Here is an 18459-nt window from a genome sequence, read left to right as displayed (position 1 = left end):
AGCTGGCTACCTAGCTAGCTGCCGCGCTTGGCTGCAAATGGATAGCGAGGGACTCTCTCTGTCGTTTCACCTCCCTGGTCTCTCGCAAATGCTCGCATAGAATCGGAGTTACAGCTGGATGTGGAAAAAATAACTGAGTTGTTTGGTGGTGGAGCTACAACAGAGGGCAGCTACCCACCGTGTGTGACAGAAAGGACATGCCGCCAACGAGACATATGAGGCCGGGCAGGCGATTGCTAACGCGGTGGTCAATCATGGATCAGGGAAAGCGAAGGCAGGAGCGTGAGGTGAACTGAATTTCAGGTAAGAAGTTATGAACTGCACTCTATTTGGGTCAGATATAAACCGAGTTTAGGTGTAGTTTATTTAGCAGCAGTTCTCTTATGTGTTGCTGATAGTCGGCTAGCTAGCTAGCGCCGCTAGCATAGTTAGCTCGCGCCGCTAGCAACCCTTCGTGAAAAAGCACCCAGGCTTGGCTTATATTGAGGCGGGTGAAACTCGTGTCAGCACCGGTCGCTCTCTATTTGGGTCAGATATAAACCGAGTTTAGGTGTAGTTTATTTAGCAGCAGTTCTCTTATGTGTTGCTGATAGTCGGCTAGCTAGCTAGCGCCGCTAGCATAGTTAGCTCGCGCCGCTAGCAACCCTTCGTGAAAAAAGCACCCAGGCTTGGCTTATATTGAGGCGGGTGAAACTCGTGTCAGCACCCGTCGCTCTCTATTTGGGTCAGATATAAACCGAGTTTAGGTGTAATTTATTTTCGTTGACCTTTACAATCGTAATGCCACGGGAGTTTATATACAGCTGTGTGCGTATTAAGTTACTGACGTTGGACTTTATTTTATTCATTAGGGTTAGTTCATAGAGTTGCCGTGCCGTACAAACGGAATCGCTCCACATTCAGAGAAAACATTATGATTTATTCTGTCGTTACGAAGCCTCCCCTGTCATTCTCTCGCGTGTTGAAACGTCAATCATGAAACTGATCAATGATCGGCTGTTCGCTCTTATTTATCGCGCTAAACAACAGCAGCACGTTTAAGCTTGATCAGCTGTTGTTAGAATTCTTTTGATTTTAATTTCTAGTATCAGCTGATGTTTGCTGGAGCATGAAGATGAAATCAGGAGATGTCCTTACTGAATCATCAGAGCTGAACTGGTGATGGAGAAACAGGTTTACACTTTAGGTGACATGAATGAGTTGAAGGGAAGTTATGAGTTGTTTCTGAGAGACAAAGACCAAGCTCCTTTTTTGTGTAGCTGACAGCTGGTAACTGTGCAGGGGCGGATCTAGCAAAGCTTTTAGGGGGGGAGCTAGGGCATTAACAGAGAAAGGTGGACACAAAGATATACTTTTCTTTCTTACTCTCATATAAAATATTTAGCTTTTATTAAATAGTTATCTGAATCTCACAACCAAAGTTTGTATAATAATACACAGGATTGGCTGTAGACCATTGTTCATAATTCAGAACACTGTGTAAAAATAACAAAAAACAAAAAGTGAATGCATGTGTGAAAAGTGGTCTATAATGTAATGCTTCAAAGTGTGTTCATGCAAACATTGTCGGGTCTGCCGTGGTACAATGGGACTTCTGCTCATGAACCTGTGTGCACAGCGCCTGCAAATCGGCGCTGTAATGAAGTAACTTCATCTTTACACAAAACTGTAAGCTGTCATCTGTGAAGCGTGAGCGGTGTTTGTTTTTACCATAGTTCATGGTGGAGAATGGCTGCTCTTCTGAGTTTTGCTCTCTGTAGCCGTATGAATGGGAAACTACAGTGATTAGCAGCGGCATAGGCACACATAAAATTTCTTCTGAAATTTTCGCTTTCTAGTTTTTTATGTTATCTCCCAGGATCCAACCTCCAGACATAAAGAGTCCAAAAGGACCAGGGCCAAACCTACTCTGCATTTTTAAAGACCAAAATCTAATAATTGTAAACCTTACCTGTTTTAAATTTGGCCGATGTACTAGCTTATCTTCTTTTCCAACAGTGATTTCATTTTGATATTTTTGAGCATATTTTTGTAATCTTATGATCACCTTGCATATAATTTGCTTCACTGTGTTTCTGTATTCTTTGCATATATGTGTATGTTTGTGTATAAGATGGGATAAACTCATGTTTCTGATTACTTGTAAAAAGAATTATAACTTCATTTTTTTGTACCTTTATGTTTTGGATCTGTACAAACCTGCCATAAGCCTACAATTATCAGCTCTTCTGTTCACATCAGTCTGCCTTCAACATCCTGCGATTTGGTCCTCACACTCCTCTATACTTAACATAAGGTTTATATTATAACTATGTGAATCTGATCACATTACAAAGCAAAAAAATGTAACAAGTACAATATGATTTATGCTTTAAAAACAGCAGGATGGACCTGCTTTTAAATTCACTCAGATGTTTTTAACAAAAGTGACATAAAAATAAATAATACATAAATTTAAGCAGCAGAAAGTAGAAATAAAGTCAAATATAAGACGGAGTAAATACTTGCTGCTGTTGTCTCCTCTTCTTCAGTTGGTGGTTGCTTGTTTTCTTCAGCCAGGTGTTTTCATCACGTCTCTCAATCTTTCTCTCCTTTAATGTGACATCAGCAGCAGTTTTGTTTTGTTTTAATAATAAAATAGTTTGTAGGAGAAGAGAGAGCAAATAAATCTGATTAATATCTGAAAAAAAAAAAAAATAAAAAAATAATAAAATAGTTTGTGAGAGTCGATCATTCACGATCAGCTCAGCAGATAAAAACAGTTAAAAGCTAGTTATAAAACAGGGAACTATATATAAACCAACGTCATTCTAAGCCAAAGACTAGAAAATGTGGTGAAGCATATCTTCTCTTTGGCTTCACCTGCACAAGTGCCAAGGTAGGTCTCCCCTGCAAAATTCGTTTTCCCTGCGTCAGGGGCAGCGCTGGGCTCTCCAAATCACGGACAAACAGGATCCCACATTCTTGATTTTTATTTCACAAACACTTGTTGTAACAACTAAACTACTCCTGACATTTTGGAGATGTTACTTTATGCAGTAAAGTTACAGTGGGATACAAATAACATCAGGCTGATCCTGCCATGATTTGTTCCCTCGGTTCAAATCACTGACAAACAGTATCCCACAGCTGTTTATGTTTTTGAACCCATTTTGCACAGAAAGGCATTTTTTGAAAAATGTATTGACAGCAATGTTGAATATTATTACACAGGAAAAAAACAACTACACGTAAAATAATTACACCATGACGCCTCTGCCTTTCTAAATGGAGGGACAGTAACTGCGTGTGTATATGTAAGCCTGTAAAACCTGAAGATAGTCAGATTAACAGTAACAGTATTTTGTCTCTATCTGCCATTCTGCAATTCGTCTCATGTAAACAATAACGTGGCGCACAGCGTGACGTGAAAAAAGGCACATACCTTTGACGTTGCGTGCTGAACTCTGTATTCCTCGTCCACAAGTAAATGTTAAAAAGGAGTTTTAAAAAATCTCCTTTTAAAAGAACTGCTGGAGGTTCACCTTCCAGCGGGACAACGACCCGAAACATGGTTAACAGATCGTACCCGAGCTATTAGAAGACAATGTAGGAAATGTGAAAGACAGTGGAAAAAAGATAGATTGCATGTCTCCCTGGAAGCCCTAAAGATTAGTTGGAAAACTTATCAGAGGGCAGTTAAGGCCGATAAACACTCCTACTTCTCTCAACTTATTTCGGGCCAACTCTCATAACTCTCGTGTTTTATACAATACTATAAATTCTGTACTTAACTTGGAGGGTTACAACCTTTTACCGTCCTCTGAGGCTATGTGCAATAGGTTTATTACCTTTTTTGTGGACAAGATTGCTAGCCTGAGGCCTCTGATCCCACCTATTATTGATCCGGCCATGCATGCTCCTTGTTCAAGCCTATTCCCTGCTTTTGCACCGATTTCTCTGCGTGATTTAGAGGAGTTGGTGCTACATGCTAAGCCCTGTGGCTCCCTGAACGATGTTGTTACTCCCCGCTTTCTCCAAAAAGTATTTCCCATCATTGGACCTTATAACCTGAAAATTATCAATACTAGTCTGTTAACCAGTCAAGTTCCTAGTGGGTTTAAACATGCAGTCATACACCCCTTACTTAAGAAACCTGGCCTTGATAGTTCTATTATGTCAAATTTTAGACCAAGCTTCCCTTTTTAAGCAAGATCTTGGAGAAGATTGTACATACCCAGCTATTGGATTATTTGAACGACTCGCAGCTGTATGAAATCTTCCAATCTGGTTTTAAGCCCTTTCACAGTACGGAGACAGCTCTTGTTAAAGTTATGAATGACATTCTTGTTGCTACTGATCGTGGTAAATATGCTGTGCTTGTGTTATTGGACATGACAGCTGCATTTGACACAGTGGACCATGACCTGCTGATCTCCCGCTTACACCACTGTGTGGGAATTTCTGATTTGGCATTGTCATGGACAAAATCATATCTTTCCGAAAGGAGTTCTTGTGTCAAGCTGGGGCTGGCCGCTTCCTCTGTGGCCCCTCTGCTTTGGGGTGTGCCCCAGGGATCTATCCTTGGGCCATTATTTTTCTCGCTGTATTTACTCCCCCTTGGTGCGATTTTTCGTAAACACGGAGTGTCATTTCATTTGTATGCCGATGACTGTCAGCTTTATTTGCCTTTTAGTCATTTGGATACCTCCCCATGTCAAGCACTGCTTGACTGTATTAGCGATATTAAATTATGGATGGTCGCAAAACGGAAGCAATTTTATATGGCCCGCATCACTCTACTGATTCTCCAGATGTTGATTATTTTAGGTGATTTGACCTCCCATCTGAAAAGTTCAATCACTAATCTTGGTGTTAAACTTGATTCCGCGCTTACTTTTGAAGGTCATGTAAATGGGGTGGTAAAATCAGCTTTTTATCACCTCAGACGCCTGACAAAGGTTAAGCCTTTCCTTTCCAAACCCAATTTGGAAACTCTTATTCATGCTTTTATCACCTCACGTCTGGACTATTGTAATTCCCTTTAAAAAGGGGTCGGGTCGGGCACCTTGTCACGCCTGCAGTTAGTGCAAAATGCGGCGGCATGATTTTTAACCGGTAGTAGGAAATTCGATCACATCACTCCGGTTCTGGCTTCCTTGCATTGGCTTCCCATTGAATTTAGGGCTCGTTTTAAAGTCCTTTTATTGGTTTTTAAATCTTTAAATGGTCTGGCTCCTGTCTACTTATCTGATTTGCTGAAGCCACATGTTCCTCTTCGCTCGCTCCGTTCAGCTGAGCAGCTGTTGCTGTCGGTCCCTAAGTCGCGGCTGAAATGCAGAGGAGACCGAGCGTTTTCAATTGCAGCTCCGATGCTCTGGAATAACCTTCCCCTCCAAATTAGACAAGCATCATCAGTGCAGGTCTTTAAGTCCAGATTGAAAACCTATTTTTATTCCCTGGCTTTTAACTCTGTAGGAAACTGACACCTTCTTATTTATTTTATTGTATGTAATGATTTTATGGTATTTTTAATTTGGTAGTTGTTTTGATCTGTGTTGTTCAGCACTTTGGTCTGCCTGGTGTGTTCTTAAAGTGCTATACAAATAAACAGTGATGATGATGATGATGATAAAGCCAGGGCAACAATGGAATGGTTTAAAACAAAACATATCCATGTGTTAGAATGGCCCAGTCAAAGTCCAGATCTAAATCCAATCGAGAATCTGTGGCAAGATCTGAAAACTGCTGTTCACAAACGCTGTCCATCTAATCTGACTGAGCTGGAGCTGTTTTGCAAAGAAGAATGGGCAAGAATTTCAGTCTGTAGATGTGCAAAGCTGGTAGAGACATACCCTAAAAGACTGGCAGCTGTAATTGCAGCAAAAGGTGGTTCTACAAAGTATTGACTCAGGGGGCTGAATAATTACGCACACCGCACTTTTCAGTTATTTATTTGTAAAAAATGTTTGGAATCATGTATGATTTTCGTTCCACTTCTCATGTGTACACCACTTTGTATTGGTCTTTCACCTGGAATTCCAATAAAATTGATTCATGTTTGTGGCTGTAATGTGACAAAATGTGGAAAAGTTCAAGGGGGCCGAATACTTTTGCAAGCCACTGTATTTCCTGCTCTGCTGTTTTTACCCCAGCGTGTTCAAACTAGAAAGTTAGTTCCTCATTTTATTGGTCAAGTGCAGGTCTTCACCTTTTGACCCACAGGCCTGAGGCGTGACCTTTCCATCACCCTGATCTTAACTCTGCACCATCGTGCACATCCCACAAGTATGGTGCAGTTCCTTATTTCAGCTGCATCTGAAAGCTTTTTATATCAAAGCAGAAGGTGTCATAACATAAAAAACAAAACAAAAAAAAAAAACAGTTGTTTTCTTCAGCCGTTGAGGTCAAAATAAGTTCAGCTAGTTCAAGACTCTTCACTGGAATTTTCCATTACAGTGTCACAACTGAGTATGCACGTAAGAACTTTTTTTTCACTATCTGCAGTGGTCGCATTACTGTGTGCATGTACATTTACCTTTACATTTACCATGTACATAAAAAGTGTGACCTCTTTAATCACTGAGAGCTAAAACAACAGGTAGTATCAAAGACGTTGGTGTGTTCTGTCAAATAACAGGGTTACACAACCCAACACGTCCTTCAGGCTGAAAACAAGAAGAGAAGCTTTTTGTCACTCTTCTGGACTAATTTCTGTATTTATGTGTTCTTTAAAAAAAGTGATTCAAAAGTTTGTTTTATTTTTTCATTAAAGAAGTGTTGAAGATCTAATTTTCTTATAAACAGGAAGTCATTTACAATATGAAGCAGCAGGATGAATTTGAAGTGCTTTTAATTGTTTCAGTTATTTTTTCCAGAAATATTATTTACAGCTGTATTTATTTAAGCAACATCCATTAGAATTTATATTTATTATTATATATTATTTATTGTTTATATTTATATTTTCGAATCCGAAACAAAAGGCATCCAAAAGGCATCCAAAAGGCAGTGGCGGCGACACCTGTGGAGGAAATCCAAAGCCCGACCGTGCGGAAGGCAGATGGCGGTGACAGAGGCGACCCCGTTCAGGGGGCCACCCTCGACGGCGATGACGTCCAGCTAGAGGCCTGGAAGATGGCCGGCAAAGGCGAGGTGGTTCAGGCTGAGCTGGATCGGGCAGCGGTGTAGAGGCGGCAGAGGCTGGACCAGGCGAGGATGCTCGGGGCCAGGCGGCAGCGTGGCAGCTGTGGATGGTGACGCTGCAGGTGACGGTGTGAAAGCCGCATCTCCATTTTTCAGAACATAAAGTTCCAGGTTGCATTTATTTTCTTATATTCCACTTTCACTTTTAGTGGTTTATGTTTTCAGTTTCACTTAGGTGTGTTAGAGTTTCAGATTGGGGAATTTGTCTCTGTCTTCATATGAGATAAGTGAGAGGGCAGACCCAGTGTCAAACTCCATTTGTAACTCAACCTCTTGTATTTTTGGTGTGAGCCATATTGCCTCCTTATCTTTCTCTTGTATTGTATTTAGCTCAAGGCATGCCAATTCCTCCTGAGAATCATTTGAGTCTGTCTTATTTACTTCATGCTACTTCACCTGCTCCATCCGAGCCACAGGCCTCCACACTGTCTGGTCCAAGCCATCACCATCATCAACGTCCCCCAAAGCTACACAGTCTGGGTCATTGGCCCACACAGTTTTTAGATGCACTTTTGGACAGATTTATGAACTTTTTTAAAATTTATTCATGATTTTTAAAAATTAGTCATGGTCCCTTTGCCTCGCAAATGGACCCCGTGTTACGCAACATGTTTTGTTTTCTGCTCTCTCTCTCCTCTGCCGGGGCGGTGCTCATTACAGGCTCGCGCCACTGGCCCACGCACCTGTGTTCAATCTCCACACCTGCCACTGATCTCCACTCATCCTGAAGCCCTACTTAAGACAGCAGCGCTTTGCTACTCATCGCTGGATCGTTGAGCAAAAGATTTCTGAGACATGTCATGAAAGAATGAACAAAAAATTGATATAGACAAACACTGTTCCTCGGTGCACAACACGGTCAGTGTTTAAAGTAGTGTAAACTGGTTTCTTTGACATTAATGTGTTGATGCAGGTAAATAAACACACAGGTGACAGTTTCTGTTTATTGTGGTTTGAAGGCATGCAGTGAAAATCTATAAATGTGTTTAGTCATGGATCAGATTCAGAGTAGCCCATTATAGAACTCACGAGTCTGTTCAACACACGAACCAGCTGATTTTGTATTCAACCAGTAAGAATGACGACTAGGATCAGGATCCCACCTCATTCATTGGAAAACAGAGTAGGACCTGAAAAAAGCAAGATGAACAGACTCAATAACAAACTTGTATCCACATTGTGAAAACACTTCTGGATAAAACATTAACAATAATGATTTGGTTAAAATCCCAGTTTCAGCAAATGGATTCTGCTTGCCCTGAAAAACCTATCTCAAGTGGTGTAAAATCCCTCAGGTTTGTCAAAGAGATGGAGATCCCTGAGGCCTCAAGCATCTGATGCTGTCTAAATACGGGACTTAACATCTAATTCAAGGATATTTAATAAAGTCCAGAGTTCAGTAATATAGACATGTAATTTTGCTAATTGGTAATTTTGCTTAAAATCTGGTATTAGAATCAACAAATGCAATAAAGGCATAGAATCAGGCGGAGAGCCAATCCAGACCTCTTGTACAGGGATACTTGGGATCTATCAAATCTGAACACAGCAGTGAAATTAGACTGTGGTATAAAAATGGACTTAAACTTGTCTAAATTGTGAGAAATTGATTTAAAACTACCTGAAAATGAATTTAGAGCACAAATAGTCTACTAACAAGACTGATATGAAGTGCTGTTAACTGGTCTGTGAGTGTGAGTCCTGGTCTGACCTCGGGCTTTCCACCTGTAGAAAATATATCCAACTAGAAGTAAGATCAGACCCAGGGTCAGTATAGAGGCTCCGATGGCAGTCAGTGGCGTTGATTCAGACGTTGATTTGTCCGAGGACGACTCTGAGTCGGACAGGTGACAGACAGAGGCCAATAGTCAAACAGACAGGTGAGCAGTCAGATGCATATTTGTCTGTACAGACAGACAGACAGACAGACAGGTATTTACCCCAGTCAGTGATCAGAGGTTCACTCAGGCTGGCGTGCTCCACCACACAGGAGATCTTCTCCCCAGACCTTCAACACAAACATCACTGATTCACAGACTACTCACAGAACTGGATCTGAATATAGACCTGGACCCGAATCCGGCTTTGATGTGGACTCACCTGGGTTTGTACTCCAGGTGGGAGTGGGTCTGGTAGTACCAATCACCATTTGGCATCACTTCAGTGGAAGTGACATCAGAGTAGACTTCCTGTCCATCTCTGAGCCACCTCACTTTGATCTTAGTGGGAAAGAAGTCGTAGACGCTGCAGACCAACATGGCAGGATGCTGACCAGAAAGCGGGGTCTTGGACTTAATTCTGACACTGGGCTGAACTAAAAACAACACAGACATTATATTTCCATTGTGGCAATAATATGTGTGATGGCATTTTTCAGGTGCTTTATTAACAGTAAGATTTACAGTGGCAGAAATACACAATTATTTCAGTTTCACAATTATCTGATACCAAATCAGAAACAGCATAAATACAGAAGCAGATAGACACCTCTACACTTCATCTGTAGAAACATTGTGTTATTTGTAATTAGTTGCATTAGCATTGCAAATTTCAAAGTATCTAAAGAGATTCTTTAAAATTCTGTTTTATTTTATTTAGCTCCAAATCACGACAAAAACCTCAAGGGAACTGCACCCTCGCTGAAAAGAAGTCTCTGCAGCAGATAGTGAGGACAGCAGAGAGGATCACTGGAAGTCCTCTCACATCCATCTCCCAACTCTATGACAGACACATTATTCGATGTGCGAACAGTGCAGTGAAGGACACTTTCCACCCCTCATGTGCACTGTTCTCCCTCCTTCCATCTGGCGGACAGTTTTACAGCATTAAAACCATAACAACCAGGCACTGCAAGAGCTTCTTCCTCCAAGCAGTCAGAGCCCTCAACTCACTACCACCAAAGGACCGATATACACATACACCTTTACAAACACTTTACAATAACCATCAAAAGACTCAAAAACAACAAAAACTACCTCAGTTCCACTACAAACTGGTCCTGGGAACAACATGCTTATTTGCACACTCACATAGTTCTGAACACACACCTAAATTATATTATATTTGCACATTTTGTATTTTGCATGTCTTTGTCATGTCTCGTCAATAATATCCTGACTTGAAACTGCTATTCAATACCTACTGCACATTCCACTTTGTATTGTGTCTGTCCTGTCTTTGTTTATCATACAGTTAATATTGCACAGTTACAATTATAGTATTGTATAGAGTTGTATAGTTAGTAATTAGTAACTTTTTTCCCCTTAATTTTTACCAAACTTAGCATACTATTTATTTGTAATTCCTAGTTTTATATCTCTTGGAGATATATCCTTTAAATATTTATAAATGCACAATGGGGGGCTTAGGGTGAAACAGCATTTCGATACACTGTATACTGTGCATACTACCATATTGACAATAAAGCTCTTGAATCTTGAATCTTGAAGGTGCTTTATATATTAAGGTAAAAACTCTACATTAATACAAGGAAAACAAACAAACAAACAAAAAAACTGCAATAATCATATGACCCCTACAATGAAGCGTTTTGGTGACAGTCGGAAGGAAAAAGTCCCTTTTATAATTCAGGGTCACCTGATCCAGCTCTAACTATATGCTTTACCAAAAATGTGATGTGATGAGCAGAATTTTGAATTCAATTCTGGATTTAACAGGGAGCCAGTGAAAGGGAGCCAATACAGGAAAAAGTATGCTTTCTCCTTCTATTCCCGGTCAGTACTCTTGCTGCAGCATTTTGAATTAACTTAAGGGTTTTAAGGCAGTTTTTAGGACATCCTGATAATAACAAACTACAGAAATACACCCTAGAAGTAATAAATGCATGAACAAGTTTTTCAGTGCCACTCGGAAACAGGATATTTCTAATTTTAGAGATGTTGTGGAAGCGGAGGAAGCCGTCCTACATAATTTTTTAATATGTACATTGGAAGAAATATCTTGCAAAAATGACACTTTTTGAAAGCAAGATATTTTTCTCAAATTCCATCCACTCTCTTCCACTCATCCTTGTCAGTCTGGCTGCAGGGCTAACACGAAGACAGACAGCCATTCGCATTCACCCTGTGGGCAATTTAGGGTTACCAGTTACCCTAAACCCACTAACTACATGTCTTTGGACTGTCGGAAGAAGCCTGAGTGCCTGGAGTCAAAGCACGCAAACACAGGGAGACAGAAGGAAATACAGTGAGACCCAGAAAGGCCCTGGCCAGGGGGTGGAATCGAACTCAGGACTTTCTTGCTCTGAGTAACCACCATGCCACCATGCTGCCCTCGCTTTCAAATTGCTTTCAAATTACTTTCAAATTATTTATTATTAATAAATAATTATGAATTAACATTAACAAGTCAGTATGAGTCGCTGTGGCATGAAAAAGTGGAAACAGCGGATGTTTTGCCACCAGGATGCGACACCAACTGTATTAGACAAGTATTTGTTAAATCTTTTTAAAACTATTATTCTATATCTTTTTAAACCTTTTTTATTTTGGACTTGTATTTAAAGCATTAATTTATAACTTAAATAATTAAATAAAATACACTTTTTTTAATTGTTAACCCTTTTTCTTGAATTTTAAAGAAACAGAACTCCAGTAGACTCAGAAATTCTAAATGAATTTAAACCTTTACGAGTTAAAGCATTATTAAACTGAGTGATATAGAGTGTTGATCAATGTGAAGCTGAACATGATCATCTGATGATGTCATACAAACTACACACTCACCTGATTTAGCTAGAATAGCCCGATCATGAATATCAATGTTGTTAAGGCAGTATGTCGCTATCTTACTTCTCGTTGAATTCAGCTCTTCAGTATCATTGTTCCAGTGTTTTGCCAGGTTCTCGCCAAACTCAGTGACTCCAACATACTTCCCCACACTGCTGCTGAACCTGATGTACTCTATCTTGTTGTAATAGTGAGAGTAGATGTACTCCATGTCCTTCAGCTCAGTGGAGTTAAATTTACAGCGTTCCACCATATACTCTAAAAATCCATCTGAAGAACAAAACAGAACCACAGTGAAGTGCAGACTGTGGAGTACTGATCATACCTGCTGTTTAATAGATGGTAAACTGTAAACAGTATGCTGCATTGATCAGTTGATCATTGACCAGTGTATTAATCGGTATGAGTATATTAATCAGTGATCAGTGCATTGATTGTACCTGCAGTGTGGATGCTGATTAAGAGGAGGGTGAAGCAGACAAAAGATGAAGCCATGGTCCTGAGTGCTCTTAACAAACTGAGTCAGTCTGACTGAGAGCTGCTTTAAAAACCAGATGACACAGTCACGTGACCACAGCATCACCTGTTAACAGGAAGAACTCACTCAGATAGGCTTCAGCTATAGCCAATCACCCCACCCCACTTCACAGATAAACCAAATTATGAAGCTAGAGACACCAGCAACCATAATCAATTGTCTTCCAGGGGCCAGAGCTGGCGACATTGGGGAAAATTTAAAGTTGCTGGCTAAGGGTAATCGTAAATTCAGTAAAATTATAATTCAAGTCGGCAGTAATGACACCCGGTTACGTCAATCACTAGGGTCGTCACTAAAATCAATATTGAATTCGTGTGTAATTTTGCCAAAACTATGTCAGACTCTGTAGTTTTCTCTGGTCCCCTCCCCAATCAGACCAGGAGTGACGTTTAGCCGCATGTTCTCCTTAAATTGCTGGCTGTCTGAGTGATGTCCAAAAAATCATGTGGGCTTTATAGATAATTGCAAAATTTCTGGAAGAAACTTGGTCTTGTTAGGAGACACGGCATCCATCCTGCTGGGTCTGCGCTTCAGCAGGTCCACCAGTTCAGACTTATTCCCATAAACAAAGCAAGACGGTTGGATGAAGCAGCTCTCATTTCTAGAAATCTGGCCAAATTTATTAAACCCCCCTAAATGTGACTATCCAGAGTTGGGACCAGGAAGCAGAGTTGCAGTCTTACATGCCTCTCTGCAGCTTCTCTCCTCCTGTTACCCCCCCAAAGCCCCATCTCCATTGAGACTGTCAGTTCCCAAACAGACACCTTGGGCCAACTATTCCTGTAGCGTTAACTACTAATGAATTCTTGAACTTCTTCATGAATAAAATTTTAACCATTACAGAAAGAATTACTCATATTCATGTCACAGATGTAACATTATCTAAAGCTACTTTCAGTTACTTTGGTATTCATTAAGAGTCTTTTTCTCCAATTGATCTGCATTGATCAGTTGATACACAGAACACAGTTATCAGTAATCAATATCAATAATCAATCACACTGATCAATAAATGTGTGTCACAGCTGGATCCTGGATCTGATGTAAATATTTGAGTAAAGATAAGGTTGAAAAGACTCTGAAACTGAACTAAATGGATTAAAAGGGATATTTTAAAAGTAGCTGCAGACACTCTAATTCAGGGGTGGGCAATCTCAGTCCACGAGGGCTGGTATCTCTGCAGGTTTTAGATGTGTCCTCGAACCAACACAGCTGATTTAAATGGCTAAATTAGCCCCTCAACGTGTCCTGAAGTTCTCCAGAGGCCTGGTAACGAACTAATCATGTGATTCAGGTGTGTTGACCCAAGGTGAGATCTAAAACCTGCAGGGACACCAGCCCTCGTGGACTGAGATTGCCCACCCCTGGTCTAATTGTTTCTTATATTATGTTGAAATATGATCATGTGATCAAATAATCAGTAAATGGTGCAGAGAACATTGTCAGTGTAAATAGTAACTGAAGATTTAAAGTTTGAACATGCAAATCACCAAATTAGTTGACACGCAGGTCCAACAGTAAACCATGTTTGATCTGTTTGGTTCTTGTTTTTATGCACGGCTTCATTTGATGCCTCTCCTGTTACAGTTGAACAATTAGACTTGAAAACATGACAGGGTAGAGCGAGCTAATTGGAATTATTCTTTTCTCGCCTACTCCTAAGATCAATATCATACTTATTAGTGACATGGTTTCATATCCCTGCTGCTCTGATTTCAAATGGAGGATCTGCTCCATTATTTATAGTGAATCCTGGTATGTGACCTCTATAGATGATGACTTTATGCTATTAACTCAGGATGAACATACTCAGAGGTGTGTATAGGCTGACTCTGATCAACTGTTCTGCAATCGGATGCCCAGAGATTCTTTAGCCAGTTTTTTGGAACGGATACAGGTTAATATGAACATGTTTGTTTGAAGAAAATCTGAAAAATGTCACTGCACTAATGTCTCCTTTGTTACCTTAAAATGATGTCGGATTTGAGCCAAGTGACTCTAATAACACGATTCAGGGTACTGAAACTCCTAAATGCCAGGAAAACTAAACAAAAACAAAAAACAGATCTACAACCACAACAGTTGAAATTTGAGATTTTTAGGCATGTCTGAGGCTTTTGTCTAAACCCATCAGTATGAGAGATGCATGCTACTTCCAGGTGAATATTGGAGTCTGTAGGAACAGGGCAAACAAACATTTTAGTTCTTTCAGTTGTACTCATCCAGCAGATCACACATGTATCATTCAGGTCATACTGATGATTCATAAAACATAACAAAACAAAGAACTGACTCATGTTTACAAGTGAGGATTTATTTCAAATTCAGGTTTATTTACATCTGTCTGAATCATATAGATGGAACTGACAGCAAAGATAGTCAAAGATAGCAAAGACAGATGGGTTGTTTCAGAACACTAGCTTAGCCAGCAGGTTACTTGGTCATACTATCCAATTGATTAATATCACTTGTCATTTTTATTTTGTCTGGCATTTTAAACTGAATCTGTTTAATAGTGTGAAAATAAAGTGAACGTAATGTTCCATGTAAACAAAGGCAGGGTCACATGAATGAAGATCAGAGAGCAGAGCAGCAGCCTTAAACGACATTGTCAACACAAGAACTGATGACATCATCAACCCGAGACAATCAGATACATTTGTTTGCTTTCAAGATGAAGAAGATTCCACCTGCAGCACTGAGTAAGCCGATAATCACAGCGACTGCACAGAACACTGCAGGTCCAACACTGGGCTTAGGTGTCTCAGGTGTCTCAGGTGTCTCAGGTGTCTCCACATCTGGAGGCAGAAACAGACACATGACACAGAAATCTTTCAGACTGTGATCTGATTAATTACAGCTCAACAATGTGAACCACAAACATCTGCTGAAAACTGTCAGCTGATTAACTAAAGTCAGCTGTTCAGGTTAATACTGGGCCAAGGCTTTGTGAAATCTGCAGGCAGAAACACGAAGACATGAACCTTCATAATTGTGCACTATTGTCTCTGTGTTTCAGTCTGTCTCCTCTGTTTAAATAAAAAGTTTTTCTCACTATAGGTCTTGGTCAGTGGGTCGGTCAGAGCCAGATGTTCCACTGTACAGCTGTAGACGTCTCCCTGCTGTGGGATGAACTTCAGTCTGGCAATCTGGGTGAAGGTTCCATCTTTGTTGGGATAGGGAGTGTTGATGCTGGATCCTTCAGTTGTAATCCGTCCGTTCTTGGTCCAGGAGACTTTGACAGGAGCAGGATAGAAACCAGTCACATGACAAATCAGAGTGTTTTTGACTGTGAGCTCCACCTCATTTCTGGTGTAGATCATCACACCTGAAGGAGCATCTGTATACAAACACAAGTCAGTTAGAGGATGGTTGAGGAATCTGCAGAGTAGAAAATGTCTTGTCTTAATCTGAGATAAATTACTTCTTCAAAGACCCTGTCAGGTCTGTCAGCATGAAAACTCAACAGAGTTTTAAATGAAGAATTTTCAGTCAGAATGTACACATGTTATGAAATACCAAAACGTCAATGTAAAAAAAGATCAGTGGGACCCATGTAGAAGGTCCTGCTCTAAAACTTGAACTGAATATCTTGAACTTTGGGGACTTGAAAGTATTGAAGAAAATCTAAATAAATGTAGAGGTTTGTGATTTATTAATGGTTTGTACTTGGAAAGTATGGAACATACAGTATGATAAGAGGGACACCTCAATGTTAGCCATATATATAATTTATGTAATATACTGGGATATTCATAATTGAGCTATTTGTTCCATTTTGTAACTCTGTAATATGTTGTATTATTTAGTTTAGTTTAGTCTGTTACTGCTCTTACTGTCTTGGAGTAAGTGTGACCACATCATTTCTTCAGGGATGAATAAAGTATTCAACCTCATTGATCATATGACACTGATGACAAAATTTATATCAAAGTAAATTTAATTCCCTATTTTAGTTCATTAATGGAGATTGTATTGAGTTGTGCTATTGGTTTGTGTGTGGATGTATGTGTTTACCACGTTGTGCAGGGTAGTCCTTTAAACTCTCCCGAGTAAAATGAAGGTTTTGTCTGCAGGTATCTAAATTAGACACAGCTGCTTCATAAGCGCCAGCTCCAAACCCGATGGGCTGAATAAAAGTTGGTTGAGGGGAAACATCCATCTGTTTCTCAAAGTCTGCGTACCAGAGTTCTTCACGATCCAGTCCAAACATGACCCCTCCATGAATGTATGAACAGCCAATGACATGAATGTCCTCATGTAGAGCTGAAACATGTTAGTGAAATTAAACAATCAATTTATAACCTGATCAATAAGCTGCTGACTGTCTGTCAGTTTAAAGAGAGAAACTCACCATCAGCAGAGACACAGAGCACACAGGAGAGGAAGAGGAGCAGTTTCTTCATCTTCATCAGCAGCTCTCACTGACTAAAAGAGTTAAACTGTAACTGTATGAAGTCTCTGAGTGAACTGACAGGACGTGTAGCTGCGGCTGAGCTCACAGCACAGTTTACAACTCATGATGTCATAAAAGACACAGAAACACACACTCACACACACACACACACACACACACACTATAACTGAAACAATTTAAAATATATTTCTGCCAAATAAATGCAGGTAAAGACTTTTACAACAGATCAGTGTATAAAATGTCAGGTGTAGTTTAGGATTAAAGAGACATTCTGTATCTAAATGTTAAATACTAACAGTCAGATTTCATGATTCAACAATAATAAACTGATTGGGCAAAAATGGTATCTCATTGAGAGTTCAAGGAGAAAACCACTGCCAACCAAAAGAAACACACCTCTGTCAACAAACATCTGGATAATCTCCGAGAATTCTGGGAAAATGTTCTGTGGAGAGATAAAAGGTGAACTTTCAGGAAGGTGTGAGTTCCATTAAATCTGGCATCAAACTAATAATATTTCACGAAAAGAACAGCAACATTCTGATGTGGTGTAAGTGTGATGGTGTGGGCTACTTTGTTGCTTTAGGACTGCTGTCTACAATGAAATCCTGAAAAAGGAAGTTCAGCTATCAGTTTTTAAGTAAAGTAATTTCATTCATTAAGTGTTTTTCACAGTCAAAAAACCCTGTACACAGAAAGAGTAAACCAAACAAACCAAAAAGTGCCACCATAAATAAAAAATACACAGTAAACGGTTAGTTTTAAAATAAATGAATAACAAGTCAATAATATTTCTCAGCAGAATGTCAGTTTAAATGTTTTTAACTTTTTTTAAAGACTCCAGATTCAACAAAATGTAGTTTCACACCCTAGGTGCTGTAGGCTGAAAGTGGTCTCTCTGCTGTTTGACAGCATATATGACATAGTGAACACTGAACAGAGCAACTTAACAGAGGACAGTCTGTGGATGAATCAGCACTGATCTGAACAATGCTGATGAAGCACAAGAAAGTTGACAGCAGTTCATGTAATGTGTTATTCATTTCAGTTTTCTGTGGTTACACAGCTCCTTTAACCTACACAAATGTATGTAAGCACGTTACAGCCTAAACCATTTTACCTCCGTCTGTTCATCTCACACTTTATTAAAAATCTAACTGCTGTGTATCCCAAAAGGTTGACTCATCTGGGCGTAGCATTTGCAGTGACAGAAACGTTTCGTCATCATCCAGGTGACTTCTTCAGTCTCAGCTGACTGCAGGTTTCCCCAATCTTATAAACAGTACATTTGCACAATGACTGAAACTATAGCACCACTGGCAAACAATGGGCTGAAGTCAATTTCTTGAATGTTAATATGCAAATTGTCATGACCATTGATCAATGGCCATGAGTACCATTCACAGAGAGTTGGGGAATGGCTGCAATCACAGCATTGTAAGATGGCAAAATGAAGGCCCCCTCCTCGATTCAGAGATGGTCTTTCCCTTTTTTAGTAAATGGCCTCCTTGACTCCGCACTCAAATCAGAATTCCTCCCTGTCCAGGATGTGTACATCATCATTGAAAGAG

The 18459-nt window shown here is 40.0% G+C and overlaps 2 protein-coding genes and 1 long non-coding RNA gene across 4 annotated transcripts; 1 reads left to right on the top strand and 2 right to left on the bottom strand.

The window, feature by feature from the left end:
- Window positions 1-262: 262 nt before the first annotated feature.
- Window positions 263-8120, top strand: LOC120438210. Its single transcript, XR_005611722.1, has 2 exons — window positions 263-303; window positions 6966-8120. It is a non-coding gene; the product is annotated as an uncharacterized LOC120438210 (long non-coding RNA).
- On the bottom strand, window positions 7567-12428 carry LOC120432692 (H-2 class II histocompatibility antigen, E-S beta chain-like). Its single transcript, XM_039608617.1, has 5 exons — window positions 12374-12428; window positions 11931-12203; window positions 9286-9499; window positions 9126-9193; window positions 7567-9019 (listed from the first exon to the last, which is right to left on the bottom strand). Exons 1-5 carry the CDS (start codon window positions 12426-12428, stop codon window positions 8838-8840), a joined length of 792 nt encoding a protein of 263 aa, XP_039464551.1. The 3' UTR covers window positions 7567-8837.
- A 2336-nt stretch (window positions 12429-14764) lies between these two features.
- Window positions 14765-16956, bottom strand: LOC116334044 (RLA class II histocompatibility antigen, DP alpha-1 chain-like). 2 transcript variants are annotated; one of them, XM_031757347.2, is made up of 4 exons: window positions 16826-16956; window positions 16489-16737; window positions 15527-15811; window positions 14765-15269 (listed from the first exon to the last, which is right to left on the bottom strand). In XM_031757347.2, exons 1-4 carry the CDS (start codon window positions 16881-16883, stop codon window positions 15121-15123), a joined length of 741 nt encoding a protein of 246 aa, XP_031613207.2. In that variant the 5' UTR covers window positions 16884-16956; the 3' UTR covers window positions 14765-15120. The 2 variants fall into 2 exon arrangements, with proteins under 2 accessions (XP_031613207.2, XP_039464549.1); XM_039608615.1 differs by having other exon boundaries at window positions 15527-15706.
- Between the last annotated feature and the right edge of the window lie 1503 nt (window positions 16957-18459).

The sequence above is a fragment of the Oreochromis aureus genome, linkage group 3, assembly GCF_013358895.1.
Source record: "Oreochromis aureus strain Israel breed Guangdong linkage group 3, ZZ_aureus, whole genome shotgun sequence".
NCBI classification, from domain to species: domain Eukaryota; kingdom Metazoa; phylum Chordata; class Actinopteri; order Cichliformes; family Cichlidae; genus Oreochromis; species Oreochromis aureus.
This window is presented reverse-complemented; position numbering and strand designations above follow the sequence as displayed.

Bases quoted from the DNA above. Each gene is read 5' to 3' on its own strand.
- LOC116334044 (XM_031757347.2), bottom strand. From the start codon at position 16,883: ATGAAGATGAAGAAACTGCTCCTCTTCCTCTCCTGTGTGCTCTGTGTC. The intron at 15,812-16,488 runs GTAAACACATAC...GTTTGTATACAG, and splicing joins GGACTACCCTGCACAACGTG to ATGCTCCTTCAGGTGTGATG. The intron at 15,270-15,526 runs GTGAGAAAAACT...TTCTGCCTCCAG, and splicing joins CCCACTGACCAAGACCTATA to ATGTGGAGACACCTGAGACA.
- LOC120432692 (XM_039608617.1), bottom strand. From the start codon at position 12,428: ATGGCTTCATCTTTTGTCTGCTTCACCCTCCTCTTAATCAGCATCCAC. The intron at 12,204-12,373 runs GTACAATCAATG...TTTGTTCTTCAG, and splicing joins AATCAGCATCCACACTGCAG to ATGGATTTTTAGAGTATATG. The intron at 9,020-9,125 runs GTAAATACCTGT...TGTCCGACTCAG, and splicing joins ACCTCTGATCACTGACTGGG to AGTCGTCCTCGGACAAATCA.